The sequence below is a fragment of the Candoia aspera genome, chromosome 1, assembly GCF_035149785.1.
Source record: "Candoia aspera isolate rCanAsp1 chromosome 1, rCanAsp1.hap2, whole genome shotgun sequence".
In the NCBI taxonomy this organism is placed as follows: Eukaryota; Metazoa; Chordata; class Lepidosauria; order Squamata; family Boidae; genus Candoia; species Candoia aspera.
In genome coordinates, this window is record NC_086153.1 from 295319759 (window position 1) to 295341257 (window position 21499).

The 21499-nt window shown below is 38.8% G+C and overlaps 1 protein-coding gene across 1 annotated transcript in view; it reads right to left on the reverse strand.

Annotated features, from left to right (window-relative positions):
• LTBP2 (latent transforming growth factor beta binding protein 2) overlaps nt 1-21499 on the reverse strand; it is a 113051-nt gene that overhangs the window by 3859 nt on the left and 87693 nt on the right. The window contains exons 19-32 of the mRNA XM_063290102.1: nt 19879-20004; nt 19250-19375; nt 15807-15929; nt 14204-14329; nt 13051-13173; nt 12015-12146; nt 10205-10330; nt 9083-9226; nt 7973-8164; nt 6388-6471; nt 5817-5945; nt 5447-5587; nt 3874-4044; nt 2362-2625 (exon numbers count right to left, since the gene is read on the reverse strand). Of these exons, the coding sequence (XP_063146172.1) occupies nt 2362-2625; nt 3874-4044; nt 5447-5587; nt 5817-5945; nt 6388-6471; nt 7973-8164; nt 9083-9226; nt 10205-10330; nt 12015-12146; nt 13051-13173; nt 14204-14329; nt 15807-15929; nt 19250-19375; nt 19879-20004 (2007 nt within the window). The remainder of the gene's footprint in view (nt 1-2361; nt 2626-3873; nt 4045-5446; nt 5588-5816; nt 5946-6387; nt 6472-7972; nt 8165-9082; nt 9227-10204; nt 10331-12014; nt 12147-13050; nt 13174-14203; nt 14330-15806; nt 15930-19249; nt 19376-19878; nt 20005-21499) is intronic.

Genomic DNA, 21499 nt, shown 5'->3' on the forward strand with positions numbered 1-21499 from the left:
GTCAAAGGCTTTAGAATAGTCAATAAAACAGAAATAGATGTTTTTCTGAAACTCCCTGGCTTTTTCCATTATCCAGCGGATATTGGCAATTTGGTCTCTAGTTCCTCTGCCTTTTCTAAACCCAGCTTGTACCTCTGGCAATTCTCACTCCATGAATTGCTGAAGTCTACCTTGCAGGATCTTGAGCATTACCTTACTGGCATGTGAAATGAGTGCCACTGTTCGATAGTTTGAACATTCTTTAGTGTTCCCCTTTTTTGGTATGGGGATTTGGTTGGTTTTTTCCAATCCGATGGCCATTCTTGTGTTTTCCAAATTTGCTGGCATATATCATGCATTACCTTGACAGCATCATCTTGCAAGATTTTGAACAGTTCAGCTGGGATGCCATTGTCTCCTGCTGCCTTGTTATTAGCAAAGCTTCTTAAGGCCCATTCAACCTCACTCTTCAGGATGTCTGGCTCTAGCTCACTGACCACACTGGCAGAGCTATCCCCGATATTGTTATCCTTCCTATACAGGTCTTCTGTATATTCTTGCCACCTTTTTCTTGATCTCTTCTTCTTCTGTTAGGTCCTTGTCATCTTTGTTTTTGATCATACCCATTTTGGCCTGGAATTTACCTCCAATGGTTCTAATTTTCTGGAAGAGGTCTCTTGTCCTTCCTATTCTATTGTCTTCTTCCACTTCCGTGCATTGCTTGTTTAAAAATAATTCCTTATCTCTTCTGGCTAACCTCTGGAATTTTGCATTTAATTGGGCATATCTCCCCCTATCACTGTTGCCTTTTGTCTTCCTTCTTTCTTGGGCTACTTCGAGTGTCTCAGCAGACAGCCATTTTGCCTTCTTGGTTTTCTCTTTCTTTGGGATGTATTTTGTTGCCACCTCCTGAACAATGTTGCAGACTTCTGTCCAGAGTTCTTCCAGGACCCTATCTACTAAGTCCAGTCCCTTAAATTGATTCTTCATCTCCACTGCATGTTCCTTAGAGATATTAGTGAGCTCATATCTAGCTGATCTGTGGGTCTTCCCTAATCTCTTTAGTCTGATCCTAAATTGTGCAAGAAGAAGTTCGTGATCTGAACTACAGTCAGCTCCAGGTCTTGTTTTTACCGACTGTATAGATGTGCGCCACCTTTGGCTGCAAAGGATGTAGTCAATCTGATTTCAGTGTTGTCCATCTGGTGAAGTCCATGTATAAAGCCGTCTCTTAGGTTGTTGGAAGAGAGTTTGTTATGCAGAGTGAGTTGTCTTGGCAAAATGCTATCAAACTATGTCCTGCTTCGTTTTGTTCTCCCAGGCCATGCTTACCTGTAATTCCAGGTGTCATTTGACTGCCCACCTTAGCATTCCAGTCTCCCGTGATGAAAATAACATCTCTTTTAGGCGTGTTGTCCAGTAGGTGCTGCAGATCCTCATAGAACTGCTCTACTTCAGCTTCTTCAGTATCTGTGGTTGGGGCGTATATTTGGATCACTGTGATGTTAGATGGCTTGCCCTGAATTTGAATTGAGATCATTCTATCATTTTTTGGATTGTATCCATGCACTGCTTTAGCCACTTGACCATCAATTATGAAGGCTACTCCATTTCTTCTGTGGTCCTCTTGTCCACAGTAGTAGATCTGGTGGTCATTTGATGTGAAGTGGCCCATTCCAGTCCATTTCAGTTCACTGACGCCCAGAATGTCTATCTTTAATCTCGACATCTCACCAATAACCACATCCAATTTGCCCTGGCTCATAGATCTTACATTCCAGGTTCCAATGGTGTGTTGATCCTTAGAACATCGGATTCGCCATTCACCACCAGCACCGTCGGCCGCTAGCCATCCTTTCGGCTTTGAGCTAGCTGCATCATCACGTCTGGGGCTAGTTGAACTCATCCTCTGTTCCTCCCCAGTAGCATTTTGACCATCTTCCGACCTGGGGGTCTCATCTTCCGATGGTATATCGACATATCTCTGGTTGTACTGATCCATTTAGTTTTCACGGCAAGAATACTGGGGTGGGTTGCCATTACCTTCCCCAGGGATCGCATTTAGTCTGACCTCTCTGTCATGACCTTCCCGTCTTGGGTGGCCCTTCACAGTTTAGCTCATGGCATCATTGAGGTGCTCAAGCTCAGCACCACGATTAGGTAACGATCCTTTGCTGAAGGGCATCCAACTTACCTGAATACTATATAAGGGTTGGCTTATTTAGTACATCAAGAAAGGGGATTATATCCTGGAGTCCTGCTCAAAAAGCAGAAAATAGAATTGAAGGTTGAAATGCCTACAATTTGAGTGGTGGTGGTAATGTACCTGTAGCATATTTCTAAGCATAACCTGAACTTTTATTAATTTTCCCTGGCATTTACCAATGTGCTCAGGCAGGTAGTGAGGCTGTGTCTGAACCGGGAGCAGCTGTTCTCTTTGTGCTGTTGCACTATCTTCAAATGCATTGCTTTGTTCTCTGTTGGTGTCAGCCGTTCCATCCTCAAGATCCAAGCGATTTAAATAGGGCTCCAAATCTGGGGTGTAAAGCTCATATTGATGGCTGTCCTGATTTGGCCCATATTCATAGCTGGGCCTTTCTTGGAGTCCAGCCTCACTCACTATATTGCACAGCTGATAAAAATCTTCTAAAAAGAGAGAGAGCAAAGAGAAAGTTAATAAAAGGACAACTTTTCCTACAATACTGCCTGAATATTACAATCACTGTTACAGATATACTATCTTTATAGATGAAATAGACTGCGGCTGAGGTTGAGGTTGAGGATTAATCTGTAATAGTATCCTGGTTATGGAATGCTTTTCCAATCTGATTATATACATGATGTTATACATGAAATGTATATGTATATGTGTGTGACATATTTGATATATCAGATTTTATACATTTTTATCTATCATCTATCCATCTATTTTTTGGCCGTTGTTGTTACAGCTAGCTAAGTGTTGTTTTTATTGCTAGCTTTTGTTTTAATTGCTGTAAACTAATCTGAAAATCTTCTGACTGAAGAATGAGTCACCCAATTCCTGCAAATAATAAATAAAATTAGCATTTATAGGATTCCAGGACTGAGAAAAGTTCTCTAGGAAAAGCCAGCTACGCTAACTGTGAGAAGGTCCCACAGCAGTCACTCCAGGTGTGTTGGACTATAATGTTTGTAACCCTAGCCAACACGAAAAGCTTTATCTTATGTTCCATGAGGAAGCTACTTTATACAAAACCAACAACAACAACAACAACAACAAAACTCCCATAGTGACTTATAATGGATGCTTTAGTATAAAAATTGGGAGGGTGGGGTGGGTAGCCAGTTCGTTTAACTGGGCAAATCCAATCCTAAGCAACTTTTTAGACTTCTGGCTTGTTACTCAATGAACCAAGGAATGGAAACAAATAATAAAGTCTTGCTTTAGATTTTTGTTAGAGCAGTGAGAAAGGAGAACATTAATTTTTATATCATGGTTAATTTTTAATATCTTAAAAGTTTAATCTCCTCCAGTGGTGGAAAGAGTTAGGTAGGAATGATTGGATAGTGTAAGCCAGGTATATTGTTTATGAACTTCTCTGGACTTCTGGTTTATTATAACTGAGAATGTGCTCATAGCATGTCTTTGATGTGGATGAACACCATGAATGTTAAAGGTATTGCAAGTAGCACTAGGTATATTTAATATTAACTATACATTCTAGTAAGGAAGATTCATTGTTGGTGACTCATTCAGTTCTTGGGGGTCACTATTAAGGAGCAATGACAGTAACATTCAATAAGAACCATGAAACCAATTGCTCATGTGTCTAGACAGGAATTTTTATAAGGCCTAACTGTTGAAGGCAGCATTGTATCTGGCCAAATCTCAAGCAAATGGTGTATCCTCACCAGAGGACCTTGGAGGGCAGAGTGCACAGTCCTGACTCCAAGCCTCTCCGTAAAGGCAGCAGCACTCTGTGTATGTTGTTCGTCGTCCCAGCAATGGTTCATTACAAACATAGCTTGCTGAGACCTTCTGCCAGCAGATGTCCAATTCACTGTCAGATTCATCCAGGTTATCTGTTATTGAAAGAAACATAAAAGGTTATAGAAAAGGAAGAAACCAGTCTCTGTGTTGTATTAAGGCTATGATACTGTAAAGCCTTACATAATCATAAAAGAGCTTCTCTCTCCCCTTCCTGCAGAATTTTGATCTTTTGTTGCAATATTGGCTAGAAAAAAGAAGCTTGAGATTTAACTATCCTGAGGATCAATATATTGAATCATAGAAGTAGCAGGGCTATTTAAATCATGAAGCTCAAGGCAGGAATATAAATTAAGCATCCTTGGGAAACAATTGTCAAGACTGTTCAAGCATATCTGGTAAAGTAGTGAAATGCTCTTACTTTTAGGAACCTTTTCACAACATAACCAAGGAATAGCTTTGCTGGATCAGTCCAAGACCTATCTTAGCATGTAAACAGGAAATGGAGAAGTATCCCTCTACCACCTTGTTCCCCTGCAGCTGATATTTAGAAGTATATTGCTCCCAACTCAGAGGTAGCAGTGAGTTTTCAGGGTTAGGTCACTTCCACACTGGTGACTTATAGGGTCTTCACAACAATACCCAGCCATCATGGAAGTGATATAAATCCTGTCCATGCTACTGTTATTTTGGCACTATGATATTTGGATGACTCTGGAAGGCAATATAAATCATTCATGCAGAAATTACCTAACATCCCTTGTTAGATCTGTTTTCCAATGGATGTCCATGCATTTATTCAATTCTTTGTTAAAGTCATTCATATGAACTTACACTGTAATCCCTAAAATAGTTTCCAGGATGAATTAAATTCTGTATCAGATTTATGAAGTTATTTTTGAGATTGATGCATAATCCACAGTTTAATTTGCCATTGTTTTATAGAGGAAATCATATGTGCTTTCCAATAAAAGGCCTAAAGTATCCTGGTAGCTGGTATCATATACAAATCCAACTCAATATGCTTTGCAGGAATGTATGGTTTGGTAATGTTTAACAGAAAAACAGCTGGCTGGAAAGAGAATTCAACCTTTAACATTTATTTAAATCTATAATAAATCATTTTTCACAATTGTTGGGCTTTATAACATTGCCACCAAATATGGAAGAATAATCTGCACTTCCAACAATTTTTAGAAAATGAGTTACTTATTTAGGCAATTAGTACTTGAGTAATATACCAATATAAAACATCTTATGTCAGTTTCCTCCAAGTGTAATATTCATGGTAAATTTAATCTTTGTCTTTCATTGGTATTCCTGTATAAACTACTATACTACATCTGGTTCTCATATGTTTCATAATGTGTTCTGACATCATCTCTATTTGATTTTGCCTTTTTAAACTCAAGAACAAACCTTACATTCACAAGGTTCTATCAGAGCACTTCTATGCTTATAGAGACCAGTTTATATACTAGACAAAGAGATGCTCACCTGCACTGTTGGAAACGTTGACACAGCGATTGTGGATTACATCTAGGACCAGGGGAAGGCTACAGAAGCAGTGGTAAGAACCAGCTGTGTTCAGACATTTGCCATCTGCACAGATCTCTTCATTCTCACACTCATCTAGATCTACAATCACAGCAGAGATTTAACTCAAGCAGATATAGAAATTGGTCTTTCACCCGCACATACAGAACACTCAAAGGATGTTTTCCCATCAAGTGTGCATAATATTTTGGATGGCATCGTGCTCACCCTAGGCCATGTTTTTCAGTAAATGGATCATTCCCTATAAATGGCACAGGAAGCTTTACAAAGGATGTCAAGTATGTCAAGCAAGCAGGAAGAGGATTCTCACCAACACATTCAAGCCGGCTAGAGTCATAGAAATATCCAACATGGCAGAAGCATGTGTATCCTGGTACTGTGTTCACACAATGTCCATTACGACAGACCTCAGAGCCAAACATTTCACATTCATCAGCATCTATGGAGGAAAAAAAACCCCTCAATAAGTATAGAGAAGGGAGGAGAGGAGAGGAGAAGATTATTTCTAGAATACTCTTTTCGCACTAAAATATCTGGTGGAAAACTTTTCTATTTGCAGCAAAGCCCTGCCTGATAGTCAATTCTACATACTAAAAGAAGTATGTACGTATATAAAAAAGCCCACTGATTTACATCAATATAAACACTGCAAAGTGAACTGGACTTACTGTTTGATCACTGGCATTTCTCTGAAGTTTTTATAGCTGTACCATAGTCATAATTCAACATGAAAATTGTTTGTGTTATGATAATTTCTTATGTAAAGCATACTATTGGCTGATTATTTGGGTATTAAACAACACTTGAGTGAATGAAATACTTCTTCTAAAACAAGCCCATTCAGTTTGAGTTCAGTTTGTTAAAATTAGAGAAAGAGGTACCTGTGTAAGATGTCTGTCCAAAAATTAGTGTTCCTTCTACAGGAATATAGCCCTTCCCACTGGGACAAATATCAATATATTCCACTGCCAAAAAAAAAAAAAATAGACAAGAGGAATAATAATAATTAAGCCAAATACTGGAGAAGGTAAAAAAATATAAGAAATATGTTACTATAGCACATAACTGAGATACCATTGATCATGGTATCTCCAAGATCAGTGGCCCTGTTTAGGGTAACCCTGTCCCTCCTGGTAAAGAGGGGCCATGGGAACACTTGCAGGGCTGCTGAGAGGACCACTGCAGGCATCAGTTGAATAACGTCACTTGGATTTGCTCGGAGCCTGAATCTGACTGTACAGGTCCTATGGCACTGCCTGAGGCATGGTCTTACCTGGTTACCTAAGAAGAGTTCAAGCTTATTAGCTCTGATGAAGTGTGCAGGATTCTTGGAGCTGTGAGTTTGGCCACCTGTGTTTTAGATCCCTGTCCATTCTGGTTGATTAAGGTCTCCCGGGAAGTAGCACGAAGAACATAAGCAGAGCCTTGGTGGGTCAGACCCCTGGCCCATCTAGTCCAGCAGTCTGTTCTCACAGTGGCCAACCAATTGCACAAAGAAGCCTACTAGTCTCCCAGCAGTTGGCCTTCAGAGCAGTTACACTGCCATCAAGGCTAATAATCATTGATCCCCATGACTTCCATGAACTGGTCCAACCCTTTCTTGAAGCCAGCCAAGCTAGTAGCCAGCACCACATCTTGTGGTAGTGAATTCCAAAGTTGAATTACACATTGTGTAAAAAATAATTCTTTTTGCCCGTCCTGATTCTTCCAGGATTCAATTTCAATTTTGGGAAAGAGAAAATAGCTTCTCCTTGTCCACTTTATCCACACCATGCATAATTTTGTACACCTCCATCATGTCCTCTCTCATACATCTCCTTTCTAGACTAACAATCCCCAAACGCTGCAACGTTTCCTCATAGGGAAGCTGCTCCAGCCCTTTGATCATCTTAGTTGCCCTCCTCTGAACCTTCTCTGGCCCTACTATATCTTTTTTGAGATGTGGTGACTAGAACTGCATACATATTCCAGAAGCGGTCACACCACTGATTTATAGAAGGGCATTATGATCTTGGCATCTCTATTTTCAATACTATATCTTATGTAGTTGGGTCCATGCAGTGGTGAATGCTTCTCTGTGGGAGGGGGTGGCTCTGTCTGCCTTGAAAGAGGGGTTGGTCTTCTACCTCCTTAATAGGCCACCACTAGACCCAATGGATCTGGACAATTTTTGTCCAGTTTCCAACCTCCCCTTCTTAGGGAAGGTTGTTCAGAAGGTGGTCAGCTTACAGTTTCCAGAGGGACCTGGAAGAATCAGATTATCTGGACTCTGGTCAGTCAGGATTCAGGCCTGACTTGGACAGCTTTTAGCTATACATATGCATATACATCCATATATACAGTATACAGGTACATGTACACATACACACACATGCACACAGAGCAAGGAAGCAATTAGGAAGTTCCCTTTTTTCTTTTCTTTTTTTTTGTTCACATGCTTATTACTTAAAAAATAATGCAATATACCTGAGCCAATGACTGGACACAGATATGTTTCACAATTATCTCCCCAGGCTGCTCCTTCAGTGCAGCAGCATTCCTCTTTCGTGGTGTTATTGGCCAAGACACTGTCACACAATGGGACATCACTGATGTGATAGTAGCACTCCTTCCGCTCTGCACTACTAGGATGTAAAGACACAGGCCTTCCAGGTTCCCCTGAGATGAGATTAAAACATGTCGTATGTAATAGAGGCACATTGATAATATTCTGCTGGAGAGCCAGATCTCTGGAAATTCTAGGATGAAAGCAATCCGTCAGAGCAAAGTATCCTGAAGATTTTATTACATAATTAATTTTACAGTGTAAAGTATATTTCACAAACTCCAAATAGCTTCACTGGAAGTTGTCTTTCCAAATGCAAATATAACACAATTCAGCACTGTCTGCATTATATTTTGTACCTGGAAATAGGAATTTCCCTCCAAATTACAAATGATTGCTTCAGGTGGAAAGGTTACCTCCCACCCATCCCCACAACCTACATTTCTAAGGGTCTGTTTTGTATTACTTTAAAATTGTCTTTGATGACTGTGTGTGCTCGAATACTCTCATCAGAACCCTTTTAAAAAAGAGAGAGTTGCAAACAACATTGTTACTAAAGCCTGTTTTGCAGTGCAAAAGTGACTCTATTCCCCCAATGTAGGGATGGACATCATGTTGCTGATACCATGTCAGGGATTATGAGAATCTCATATTAAGACCATTTGGCTGAGGACTACATTTTGGAGCACAAAGAAAAACTACTTGAATGCAACCTCTAAGTCATTGTCCATTCATATGTTAACTGTTTTTAAATCTTGCCTTCACAAATGGGATTTAATATGCTTGTAGCTATTTTTTTTCTGTCTGGATCAGAAGGTGATTGGTTAAATATCCCCATGGGACTATATCTAATAGAGCGACTATGTATATAAAAAAATGGCTTAGGGCTCAATGAGATCAAACACTCTCTGATGTCTTAAAATGTTAAGAATTTTAGACAATGGTTTCTTTTACCCAGACCAATAAGGAGAACATGGATTCTGCTTGCTAGCATTGTATCTCCAATTTCAACTTGCAGTATAAACTCTTACCTAGGCCTGATCGGGGGCGGCATTCCCCAGCTTGTGTGTCATACTCCTCATGGTCACTTGGACACAGGCACAGGAAGGCTCCTTCTACATTTTCACAAAGTGCAGTCCCACACACTGCAACCATCAGCTCACATTCGTTTACATCTGGAAGAATCATAATCAAGTTTATCAACATGCCTGCTAAATTCATCCCTCCAATGCTTTCTAGACTCATCATCCCTGCTTCTCACCTAAGGAGTCAACTCCTCCATTCTATTTGTTCTTAAACACATTTCTGACTTCTCATAACGTCTGTTTCTTAAAACTTAGAGCTATGACAGCAACATGTACTCCTGCTGCAGTTCATGGGATGCAGCCCCTCATTCTGCTGGCTAGGCTCTTGGTACAGAAATATGACCCCTAGGAATAAAGTAGCGGAAAGCAGATAGCCCAGGGGTTAGATGCATGAACAGGAAGAGATGACAGGATAGCCAAATATTTAAAGACTGTCGATAAATGATGGCCCAATTTTGTTTCCTGTGACTGCAGAAATAAGTTCAAAATGTTAAAAAGGGGACTTAAAATAAACATGAGGAGGAGCTATGTTCCTGAGATATCTGGCAATGAGCAGCCTGCTTCAGAGAGTGGTGGACACTTCCTTGACTGAAATCCTTAAGTAGAAGATGTATGACTTTCTATCAAAGTTGTACTTGATTTCTTGCATCAGCAAAGGTTTAGTTTAGATGATCTCAGCGGTTCTTCCAGCTCTAGGTTTCAGCACTCCTCTCAACTACATTTTTTTGCCTCCAAGAAACTGTTTCTCCAGCCCTGCTTTTATACAAATTCTCTGCAACATGCATTTTAATGGACAGATTATGCTACAATCACCTAGAGTATTTCTTTTCAAAAAGAGCTAGATTTGAAGATTCATCTGGGCACTGCATTTTTTCTTCAATCCTATCAGGGATTGAAGGGTTCATTCACAAAGAACTTGAGAACAGTGAAGTTGGAATTTCAAATACAATTAACCAAAAAAAAAAACCCCACAATGTCATAGATACGACATTGATAGACACGTCGGAAAGGTGCCAGAATCCTGGACAAGGAAACAATATGGATCTATGAATGCTGAATGACTCTTACCAATGCAGTCATGGCCTGAAGGTGAATTTTTATAGCCACGGTCACACAGGCAATGGAATGACCCAACAGTGTTGTCACAGAAAGCATGGTTTCCACACAGGGTCTCATTGGCACACTCATCAATATCTGCATGACAGATAGATCAACGAATCAGTACACAGTCCTTTTTAAGCAAGGCAAACCCTATTTTGGGATTTAAACCTTCATTTCAGATACATGCTAGCAAGAGGACTCATACTGACATCTTTAGCTCATATCAAAAGACTGCAAGAATAAGGAAGAATGTCATGAACTCATTTTAAATAAACATGACTTCCGTATCAGAGAGTGGACAATGCAGTGAGAAAGATAAAATATGGATGATTAAGGAACTGAAAGGAGAAGTATTTAGGTCTAAGATGCTGAGCTTTGTGCTCTGTGTATACTATAAGAGAAGTAATCCAATCCAAATTCTTAAGAGCAATGTTACATGTCTCTCAATGTGCATCAATTACTCTTCTGGTTTTGTAATCTGGCCTTCCCTTGATAGAGGTTTATTTGAGATTCTGCTTATTAAATATTGGCTATTCACAGCCAATATTTACAGAAGGAACCTTAGCACAGTTACTGTTGATAAATGTATTTCTCCTTGGAAGAAATGCATAGTCTTGGATTTAAATTATTGCAATCTCTCTCCTCTTTCTTGATGACACCAGGTCTTGAGAGAGCCACTTTAGAACTTGGACTTACAGAAAGATAGGGGTAAAGTCCTCATTATTATAATGGACTCTGTAATACACCTTTCACTTTAGTTAATTATTTCACCAACATTCTTTCTGTCTCACATAAACAAACATTCTCATTGTCCAGACCTAAAATTTTGTCATCCATGGTTTTAGAGGAGAGGTTTAATAATTTTTCATTCTGAGACTGTTTGTGCCCTTGGCTGGGCAATCAAGAGAATATCTCAAGTTTTGCTGAGCTACCTTTTATATTGATCTTCAGAAATATCTAGGAAGGTTGCCAGATTTTGAGTGATTGTGATTGCCATAAGTTTATTACTGAAAACATCTACCAATTGATTTACTGCTCTTCAGATGTAGCTCATTTCACACTTTATTAACTGTTTGACTTTTTTATTGTGCTAATTTCCCATTTTGGTTTTGTTTGATTGTGTTGTACTGGTATTTTAGTCTTTGACCATAAATAAGCTACACATATGGAACTGAGAATAATGTCAAGGGATAGAAGTATTTACACTGTTACCTGCCATATGAATCAGTAGTAATAAACAGGAAAGAGAAAAAACTTATGGGTCAATTCCCATCAAGCTGCTTTCTATTCTGGGTACTTTCATGCCTATGTCATCCACAACAGATACACCTCTTTAATAAACTTCCTAAGAGGAAGGGCAAACCAACATACATTTTGTTAATACATTCAAAGAAGAGACAGTCCCAGGACAATTGAGACTACAGTTGAGTAATGTTTTTGTCTCTATAATGTTTGGTCTAGTGGTTAAGGTGCTGGGCTAGAAACCAGGAGTCTGTGAGTTCTAGTCCCACCTTAGGCATGAAAGCCGGCTGGGTGACCTTGGGCCAGTCCCTCTCTCTCAGACCAACTCACCTCACAGGGTTGTTGTTGTGGGGAAAATAGGAGGAGGAAGGAATATTAGGTATGTTCGCTGCCTTGAGTTATTTATAAAAATAATAAAGGCGGGATAAAAATTAAATAAAAAAAACATTTCTCCTTCTTTCTGAGATGGAATTCTGCCCTACACAGGTTCTTCTTTGACTTTTACACACCCCAGAGTTCTCCCAAGAGAACCTACCAATGCATTCACCAAATGGTGTGCGATGGAAGCCAGGAGGACATCCCATAATGCAGTGGAATGAACCCAAGGTGTTCTGGCATTGCCATATGCCACAAGCAGCAGCCCCAAATTCTTCACATTCGTCCACATCTGTCATCCATGGGAAGGCATTTTCAAAAGAATATATCAGGAGGACAAAGTTGAATAAAGGTCTTGACAGTAATAAGTCATAGGAAAAAAGGAAGCATTAAAGATATCTCAAAGGCAAGAAGAATCCTGACAAAAATGCACAAGCCCTGATGGCTAACATAGTTAACATACAAGTACCCTTAAACAAGAGTGGGCAACTTGCAGCCCTAAAGACCACATTTGTAGCCCCAAAGCAACATACTAAACTAGTAAAATTCATCAAGATTTCTTTGCATTTGGGCGAGTATCATAAGAGACAATTCTACCATGGCCCACAAAAAATGGGCACAGTGCCCACAAGACTGGTATACCCACCCAGTGTGATAATCTCACATGAGTGGCAATGCTCCCTACAGCCCTAGACCAGTGTTTCTCAAACTTGGCAGCTTGAAGATGTGTGGACTTCAACTCCCAGAATTCCCTAGCCACATATATATATGTGTGCATGTATGTATGTATATGTATATACACATACATACATACACATACATACACACACACACACACACATACATAGACATACAGTATGAAGTTACCTACCTGCACAGATGAATTGATACCCAGTGAAAATCAATCCTTTGAATCTGTTACTTTCATTAAGAAAAAATCCTGCCTTGATATATGAGAGAACCTCTCTCATGCCAATAGCAGCTTTAGGTGAACAGCTTTTCCCAGGACCTCAGCATGGAAGCAAAGGGGTTAAATTTCCACATCCCCAGCTGCAACACCAATCATTATCAGCTCCATGCCAGCAGCTGCTAGTTGTATTTTTTTAAATGTAGATATAAAATACAAAAATGCATCCAACTACTTGCCTAGCTTGATTCTGATCTGCAGTCTTTCAATTTCAGAGGTCAGCTCTTACCTACACAGTCATCCGTTTCCTGTGAATGCCGGAAGCCAGTCTGACACAAGCATCTATAAGATCCTTCTGTATTGAGGCACTGGCCATGCAAACACCGGGACTGATCGGCACATTCATCCACATCTGCAGAATGTCACACAACATAAGGGCACAGAATAAGAAGCCAGACTTTAATGTGAAATAGTATTGAAGTGGGATGGCAGAAGCTAAGGACAGAAATAGGCAGGGCTGATCATGAGTACTGAAGGAATTCCTCTGGAGCTGATTCAAATGATTTAATTGGAGCCTAATTTGAAATGGGCTAAATTAACTAATTTGAATTCAGGCCTTCTGATTCAATGCTACAGCCTTTCCCTAAATTTGTCTTTGCAAGTAGAAACAGGAAAGTCTTATGGCAGTGGAATAAGTCCATAATTGGGAATCCTATATACTCCTTGTTTCCCCCAGTAGCTTATACCGTCTTCATAGCATTATTCAGCCATCTTCAAAGTGAGTTGAACCCATCCTCATTACTGTTATTTTAACACAACAATGACTGGATGAGTCTAGAAGATGCTATAGGTAGCTAGTAGGGAAATGATCTACATTATGTTAATAAGTGAGAATTACAGTTCCTATATTTTAGCATATGAAGCTTAGCTTGTCTGTGGCATAATCTAAATCTAAACCGGGAAGTTTCCAGAGTTTATAAGCCCTGTCTACCAACATTGTGCCTTACTTTAGTAATTTTTGGAAATAGGGACCTGTAAAAGCAGGGGCAGAGAATAGGGTTGTGAAGCAACCTGGATTTGAAGGAGAAAAGGTCATTCATAGCATGTGTGGATATACATATCATAACTTTCAGCAACTCCTTAAATCAAACACACCTTTTCCTTAGATCACAGCATGAGTCCTGGAAAAGTCATAGCAACATGCATTATGATATGCATTCTGAATCACCTTTTCCCCTTAAAATGCTGGATTGGTACACAGTCTTAACAGAAAATAGAGGCTTGGTGATGCTGAATGGGAATGCAACTTTTAAGAACCTGGGACCAGCATGGAAAGGACATAGGAAAATGGAGGATACCTTCCTTTATTTCTTTTCTTGGTAAGAAATGTCCAAGAGAACAGAGGGACAGACAAAAAATCATTGTGGCTTCTAAGATCTCACCTTGGCAGCTGACTCCACCAGCAGCATTTGAGAAGCCAAGAGCGCAAATGCAGAAGTACGATCCATGGCTGTTCAGGCATTCGCCATTGGGGCTGCAGATGCCACTATCCAGACACTCATTTTGATCTATAGGAGGTAAAGATAGTTACAGGGAACTCACTCTGAAAAGCTGCTACTGATTATTCTTACTTAACATCTATCAGCAACTTAACACAACCTCCAGTTGAACAAAGTATCTTTCTATCCAGAGCAACATTGTCTTTCTGACAGATCTTACACTACTCACATCTAAACTATCTGAATGGGGTATTAAAATAGGAGGGAAATTGACATTGGAAAGTTTGGAAATAACTTTCTGAGAGTCTCTTCCAAAAATCTATTGTTGGAAAGATCTCTGCATACATACATATAAATTTTGAAGTCCATCACACATTCACTTAAAATTAAGAAACAGGGGTCAGCAGCCATACAATTTATTTTAATATGAAAACTGAAACTGCAGTCTTTTCCTGCAGAAATCCATACCTGTTTCCTCCCTGTGTTTTCTAATTCTGGCAGCCTAATTTAGGTGGGTAGAGGGGATCCATATTATTATTGATGCTGATGTTTAACAAGGTGTCAGAATTTCTTGTCAATCTATTTCAAAACACCAAGACATCTACTAAGAAATCCTGGATGTACTTTCTGCCCACTCCTATCTTATACATGTTATCTAGGTCCCAAAAATTATAGGAGACTTTCTTATTTAATCAGTTGGCTTCAAGTTGCAGACCAGGGAGTGTGATAGTCACTATCAGATATATTTTATTTTATTACACTCAAATATGAGACAGTAAGAAACACAAATACATCATACATTACTGTTTATACGATCTATATAACTTGTTTTTTATACTATAAAAGACAAGTTATCAGTAATAACTGTAACTTTAATTGTTTTGATATAGGTTACAAAAGCATAGAATTAAGAAGAACACAGAATAAAGACAGTACCCAAATCACAAGGTCACAAGAAGAAACCAAATGTTTACATGAGGAAAACGAAAGAAGAGGGAAGGGGAAGCAGAAGATAATGTTGAACTCAATTAACTGTCAAAAACATGTGAAAATAACTGGAATAATCCAGAATCAACTTTTTAATTCACCTTGCTCAATCTGATACTCTCCAGATATCAAAATCCAGCTCCCAGAATCCCCCATCACATGGCCAATGCCCATACTGGCAGAGAATTCTGGAAACTGAAATTTCAACACATTTAGAGGGCATCAGTTTGGGGAAGGTTGGTTTAAATTATATAGGCAGGCACAAGTATCTATTTAGATAATGTTCAATATATTTGAAGCACATGTGATAAATACAAGAGCACTTAGAAGGTGCCACTGTGCACTCCCCAATTGCAAGATGGATTCTCCTCTTCCTTATTGGACAGTCAGACATGTTTTTTTTTCCCTAGACACTAATGAGGCTGATTTGAACAAAGGCCATATGAAACTCCCAAAACAAGTCTGCCTTTTCCCCCCCTTTGTTTATGCTAGTTCTGAAAATGTGAATAAATTGATGAAGAAGGGGCAAATTCATCCAGATGTGTAACATTGGGCATACCTTCACACGTGGTCCCATTGAAGAGTTCAAATCCTAGCTGACAACGACATGTGTAGGATCCTGGTGTGTTTAAGCACTCTCCTCCTAAGCAGTAAGTGTTTGGGTATTCACATTCATTACTGTCTGTTCAAGGAAAGGAAGGCATGCTTAATGGAAAGAAACAGCAATTAGGGGAGAAAAATTCCATGTAGGCACAAGCTTAGGCTTTTTTCTTTTTCTTTTAAATGAAAAAAGTAAGCTAAGCAACAGGGTACCAATGCTCAAGCTACTGGCAGGGGAAATGTATGCATTCTGCTGTCCAGCTCATATTAAAAGCATACTGCAAATGCTTAAGAATATAAGAGAGCACATTCTGTCCCTAAAGAACTTCTGTCTATGCACCTTTCTTTGGTGTATGTTTATTGAGCTTTGGTCTTCTTAAAACATACTGAACAAGGATCAGAGCATACACACACATCCCCATGACTATTCATTGCGTTTTATATTTGGTGATCATGCTGTCACCAAGTTGTTCTAGTTCAAACATGGAAAGCCAGTCAGCCCGAAGTGAGAATGAGATATTCTCTTGTAGGACAGTCCAGTGTCTGAAGGCATTTATGCTTAATAACCTTACAGGGGATATCTTTTAACCTGCAGCCTCTATTTCAGTCACAGAGGATAAACCGTAGTGACAGATCATGATACTATTAGCTACCAGCAAAACGGAGTAGCATTCCTTAAATTTTCCGAACGAATCTGATTTGTGCGCCCAGACCCTTCCCACCATGTATGCATCAGCCTATTCACAACTTAATACAAAGAACTCTTTTCTTTTCTCTTTGAGGATCCCTTCATACACTGAAGAGAGGCAAGCCAGGGTGTGCCATCGAATAAACACCAACAAGTAGTTGCAATCATTCCTACTTACCTAATAAGTGTTTCAGTGATATACAGTACACGAAATCTGCCAACAATACGTTTGGACTCTATTTTTTACATTTGCACTTAAAAATTGCTTAGCTATAAATTTAAAATGTACATATATAACACAGCTTTAAGAAACAGGGATGGCCTGTCAAAAACACGGTTAATATACTTCATTTCCCATTTGTCTCTATTGTTATGTAAACTAATTTAAATATTAATAATGTATTTGTATACTGTGACATGAACATATACTAGCTTCATCTAGTACATAAGAGATGCGTGTTTATTGGTCATTCCTTCTTTCTGGTTCATTTGAGCTGTTTCAAGTATTAGGTGTTCCAAGTCTGCCGCCAGGCACACCCAGCTTGGTAACCATAAGGAAATACTTAAAACTGAAGTACCAGCTAGAAAGCAAAACATTACCTTTATTGCCACTCTTAATCAGGAGCGTAGCATTAGTTTCCTTTCGAATCCAGCTCCATCTATCAACTACACAGTATCACATAATGAAGCCCCTTCCCTGCCAATTCTTCCTCTTCACTGGAAGTTCTTGGATAATGCATGCATTTGCAACATGTTTGTCTCACTTCTACCTTAAAATGTCCGGGACTATTTTTTTTTTTAACGTGTACACCTAAAAATATAAGGTGTGAAGTGACCTCTGGTAAAATTCTACTTATGTAGAATTCTCTTCATGATACTATAAACCTCCATGGAGATACAGTTGTGCTGTTTGCAAACCCTCCAGAGGAAACAAATGTCATTTAAATAGGAATCTTGTTTATGCATATTTAGAAATTTAAGAGATGTTATGTTTCAGACCATTTGAACAAATATATGTATTTTTCTTGTAAATGTGTACATTTCTAGTTTTGAACAACTGAGTTCTCTATATTTTATTGAAACATCATTTAGATTATACAAAATTAATATGATTTTTAACTGCATAGTTTTCAGATTTCTGCTTGATGTTTTTACATGTATAAGACATGTCAGAGAACAATTCTAAAATAGGAAACATATAAAAGAAACAAAACGTATTATTGGAAAAGGATATAAGCAATTATTTTATATAATAATTAGTTTCCGTAGTGCATTATTCCTCATTTTAGCTCTATACAGAAAAATATCAGTTGTATATGGGATACCCTTAACTGGGGAACGGCTGGAATTCCTACTGAGATCAGACTTCTCTTTAGAGTCCACATTTTTCTGTTCCTGCTTTCCAAAGCTAGTTCTTCAAAGCAGTAAGCGACAATAAAAAGCTATTAACCTTTATTCGTTTTCTTATTTCTAGCAAACTGATTTTAACTTATCTCATTACCACTGTAAAATTTAGCTGTTTTTAGTTGGTTTTCTGAGCAACTATTTTAGAGAGCCAGTTGTTCTAGTGGTTAAAGCAGTGGGCTAGAAACCAGAAGACGGAGAGTTCTAGTCCCACCTTGGGCATGAAAGCCGGCTGGGTGACCTTGGGCCAGTCCCTCTCTCTCAGCCCAACTCATCTCACAGAGTTGTTGTTGTGGGGAAAATAGAAGGAGGAAGGAGTATGAGGTATGTTAGCTGCCTTGAGGTATTTATAAAAATAATAAAGGTGGCATAGGAAATAAATAATAAATAACTTTCTCAATTAATTTATTTCACATTTTCTTTGTTACACTTTTTATTTTATAGTGGCATATTTATTTTACTGGCATCACAGCCTAATTATCTCTCATGGAAAATCTGTGGGAGGATTTGATACTGAAAATCCAGTCCAGAATTTCTTAAACTCTCTGTTGTCATGATCCACTAAAAGTTTAGAAAATGTGGGGACCAATCAATTAAATAAATGTTCCTCTCATCTTTAACACCATGGCAGTTCGTATTTTTCACTGAAAAAGATGATGATGATATTTGCATTTGTGTGTGTGTTCCCAACCTTTCCATTTTTAAAGTCCTTTCATCCTTTCATCCAAAAATGAAACCATTTTAGAGAATTATTGGATGACCACTAGATGGCAGCAATGAGATGCAGCAAACTAGTTCTTTGCTGTCACCTACTAACCTCCAGAGTTTTTCAGTACAGAGCTGGGAGCCCTTAATGTGTTCCCTACTCCAGCTGTGGTGTTCTAACTTTAAAAACAAAAGCAGATTATCTTACTTAATCACACTGAGTAATCATGCCCTTGTTTCTTTCATTCTCTGGACCCATTTTCTTTTCTTCTCCAAACTCCAAATTTAATGTAATGAATGCTATCTGCAAAGCTGCAAGCAATTCATTAATGAATACATTAATCTTCACCAAATATTTCCATTTCATAACATTTATAATATGTTATGAAATGGAAATATTTCATAATAGCCTGGGTTGTGAACTGTAGCCTGGGAAAAACAAAGACCAATATTCTACAAAATGCTTTCCCAGGTGATAAATCTGGGAAAGGGAAATTCAGTCCAGGACATAATCTCTACTTCTTCTGCTATTATATGCATACAGGCTTGATGTAGGCCAAGTATTTCAGTCATTCAGCCATGCAGAATGAAGTCAATATTATTACCTTCACAAGACTGTCTGTCAGGTGAGAGAACATAGCCTGTTTCACAAGCTTGGCAAGTGAAGGAGCCTGGTGTGTTAGTGCAGATTCCCTGTGGGCAGGCCATGTGTGAATCACATTCATCAATATCTAGGGGAAAAAAAGCAGAGTCTCACTGACATGGAATAAGGGACAAGAAAAGGTTCAGGAATTGTCCTTAACACACTGATCTTTCACCATAGTTCAAGAAAACAATTCTGACATTTTTCTCTCAAAAGGTGCTTTTAGAGGCTCATTTAAATTTCTTCAGATCTTCTGAGTTCACAAAGATTATGTACCAAAATCCCTCCAGTATATGATTCAAAAGGTTATCAGGCAGATGTCTCTAGCATCTCCACAACAGTGCTACATCCAATCATTTGTCCATATCAAGTGACATTCACTATATGCTGTTTATGTACATGGCAGCCGATCATTCTTCAAGTTTTCAATTAACTTCAGTCGATAAATTATTCAGACAACTTGATTTCTATGGCCAAAGCAAAAGTCTATTATTTATAAGACAGTTTATACAGTCTTATGGATTAGGCTAATGTAACTTTTTTAGTTCATGAGAAAGTTTTCCTTCGCATCACACCAAGCCACATATATACCTTCACAAGTTCTTCCATCCACTGATGCAATATAGCCATTACCACAATCCACACAAGAAAAAGAGCCCTCAGTGTTGATGCAGTGCCCTCTGGGACAGATGTTATAAGTTGTACATTCATCAATATCTATGACAAACAAATAAGAGAAACAGGGAACAGAGTTTGGAGTTGATGACACTGAACTTGACAGAGCAACTTCAACAGAACATAAACAGCCCTATATAACTTTCAACAAATGATACCACAGGCAGAAGGACAATATGTGTAAAAATTATCAAGAAATAACTATGCTCCAGGTAAGATTGTTATTAGAAGCTACATGAAGTTATCCAGAAGCACATGAAAATTAGGAATCTCGCATCTAGCACAATGAAGACTGAGAGATTAGAGTTCAATGCAGAAAGTAAAAAGAACTGGAAAATAACATATTTTTAACTTCTTCCTAACTACTGATTGGCCTGTTATGAGATCATTGGATGCTTATGAACATTTTAACTATGTAGCAGCATAAAATCATGATATGGAAAAGGTCTTCAACAGGGACAAGAGGCGCTGTGTATTGTTACAAGATACACATGAAGAGAAGGAAAGAGGACTAGAGTTTATATTTTGACCCAAAGGAACCAGTAAAACGTTATCTATAATCTTTCATCCTAAGATATTCAGATTGGATACTCAACCTTTGCAACAGATCAGCAGTGTTATTATTACTTAAGCTTACTTTGATTTTTTTTAAAAAAATTTAAAATCCTACTGGTTATGGTATTCTTGCCTTGCTACTACTTTGCTCTCTAATTTCTGCTAAATCTTTCAGGTTCTCTCCAGTCCTAAGTTGGTATCACTTGTTTCTCTGCCATTTGATCATTGGCCCATGCACAGTATCGTGAGCTTGTTATACTATGAATTGCAGCCTACCATCAATTTCTTGTAATGGTTGGTTGGTGGAGGTGGTGGTTGGTTTTTTTTTTTTTAAATCAGTCCTCTATCTTTGTGGTTTACTGTCTTACTCTCTTACTTACATTCAGTTTGTTTTCTTAACCAGAACCATCATCTTCCTACCAAGTTCATGTTCTGGTCCTCATCCCATGTGAAAGGTCCCCTGTGCAAGCACCAAGTCACATCTGACCCTTTGGAGGGACACCACTTTTGCGACATTTTCTTGGCAGACTATAGCAGGGTGGTTGGCCACTACCTTCCCCAATCATCACCTTCCCCAGCAAGCTGGGTACTCATTTTACCAGCCTCGGAAGGATGGAAGGCTGAGTCGACCTGAGCCGGCTACCCTCATCCCATACCAAGTCCTAATTCAGCAAAACTTGTTTGTACAGATCCAAATTAAGGTTTTGCTGCCTTCTGCTTTCTGCCTGTGATTGTCTAATGGGAAAAACATTTGCCAATGACAGCACTGAGGCAGGAATGAGGCAAGACTGGTCACCTCTAGGCTCCTTCTTGTGCCCTGAATAAATCATTCTCCAAGCTGAATGAAGAAAAAAAAAGTTTTTACAAAAGCAAAAAATAGCTTCCAGATTCCTCTGTTTTCTGATGGGGGTGAGGGGCATAATTTTTGGTCCTGACATCCAGTTACCTTGTGGTAAAACACCAAGGGCCATGGAATTAAATC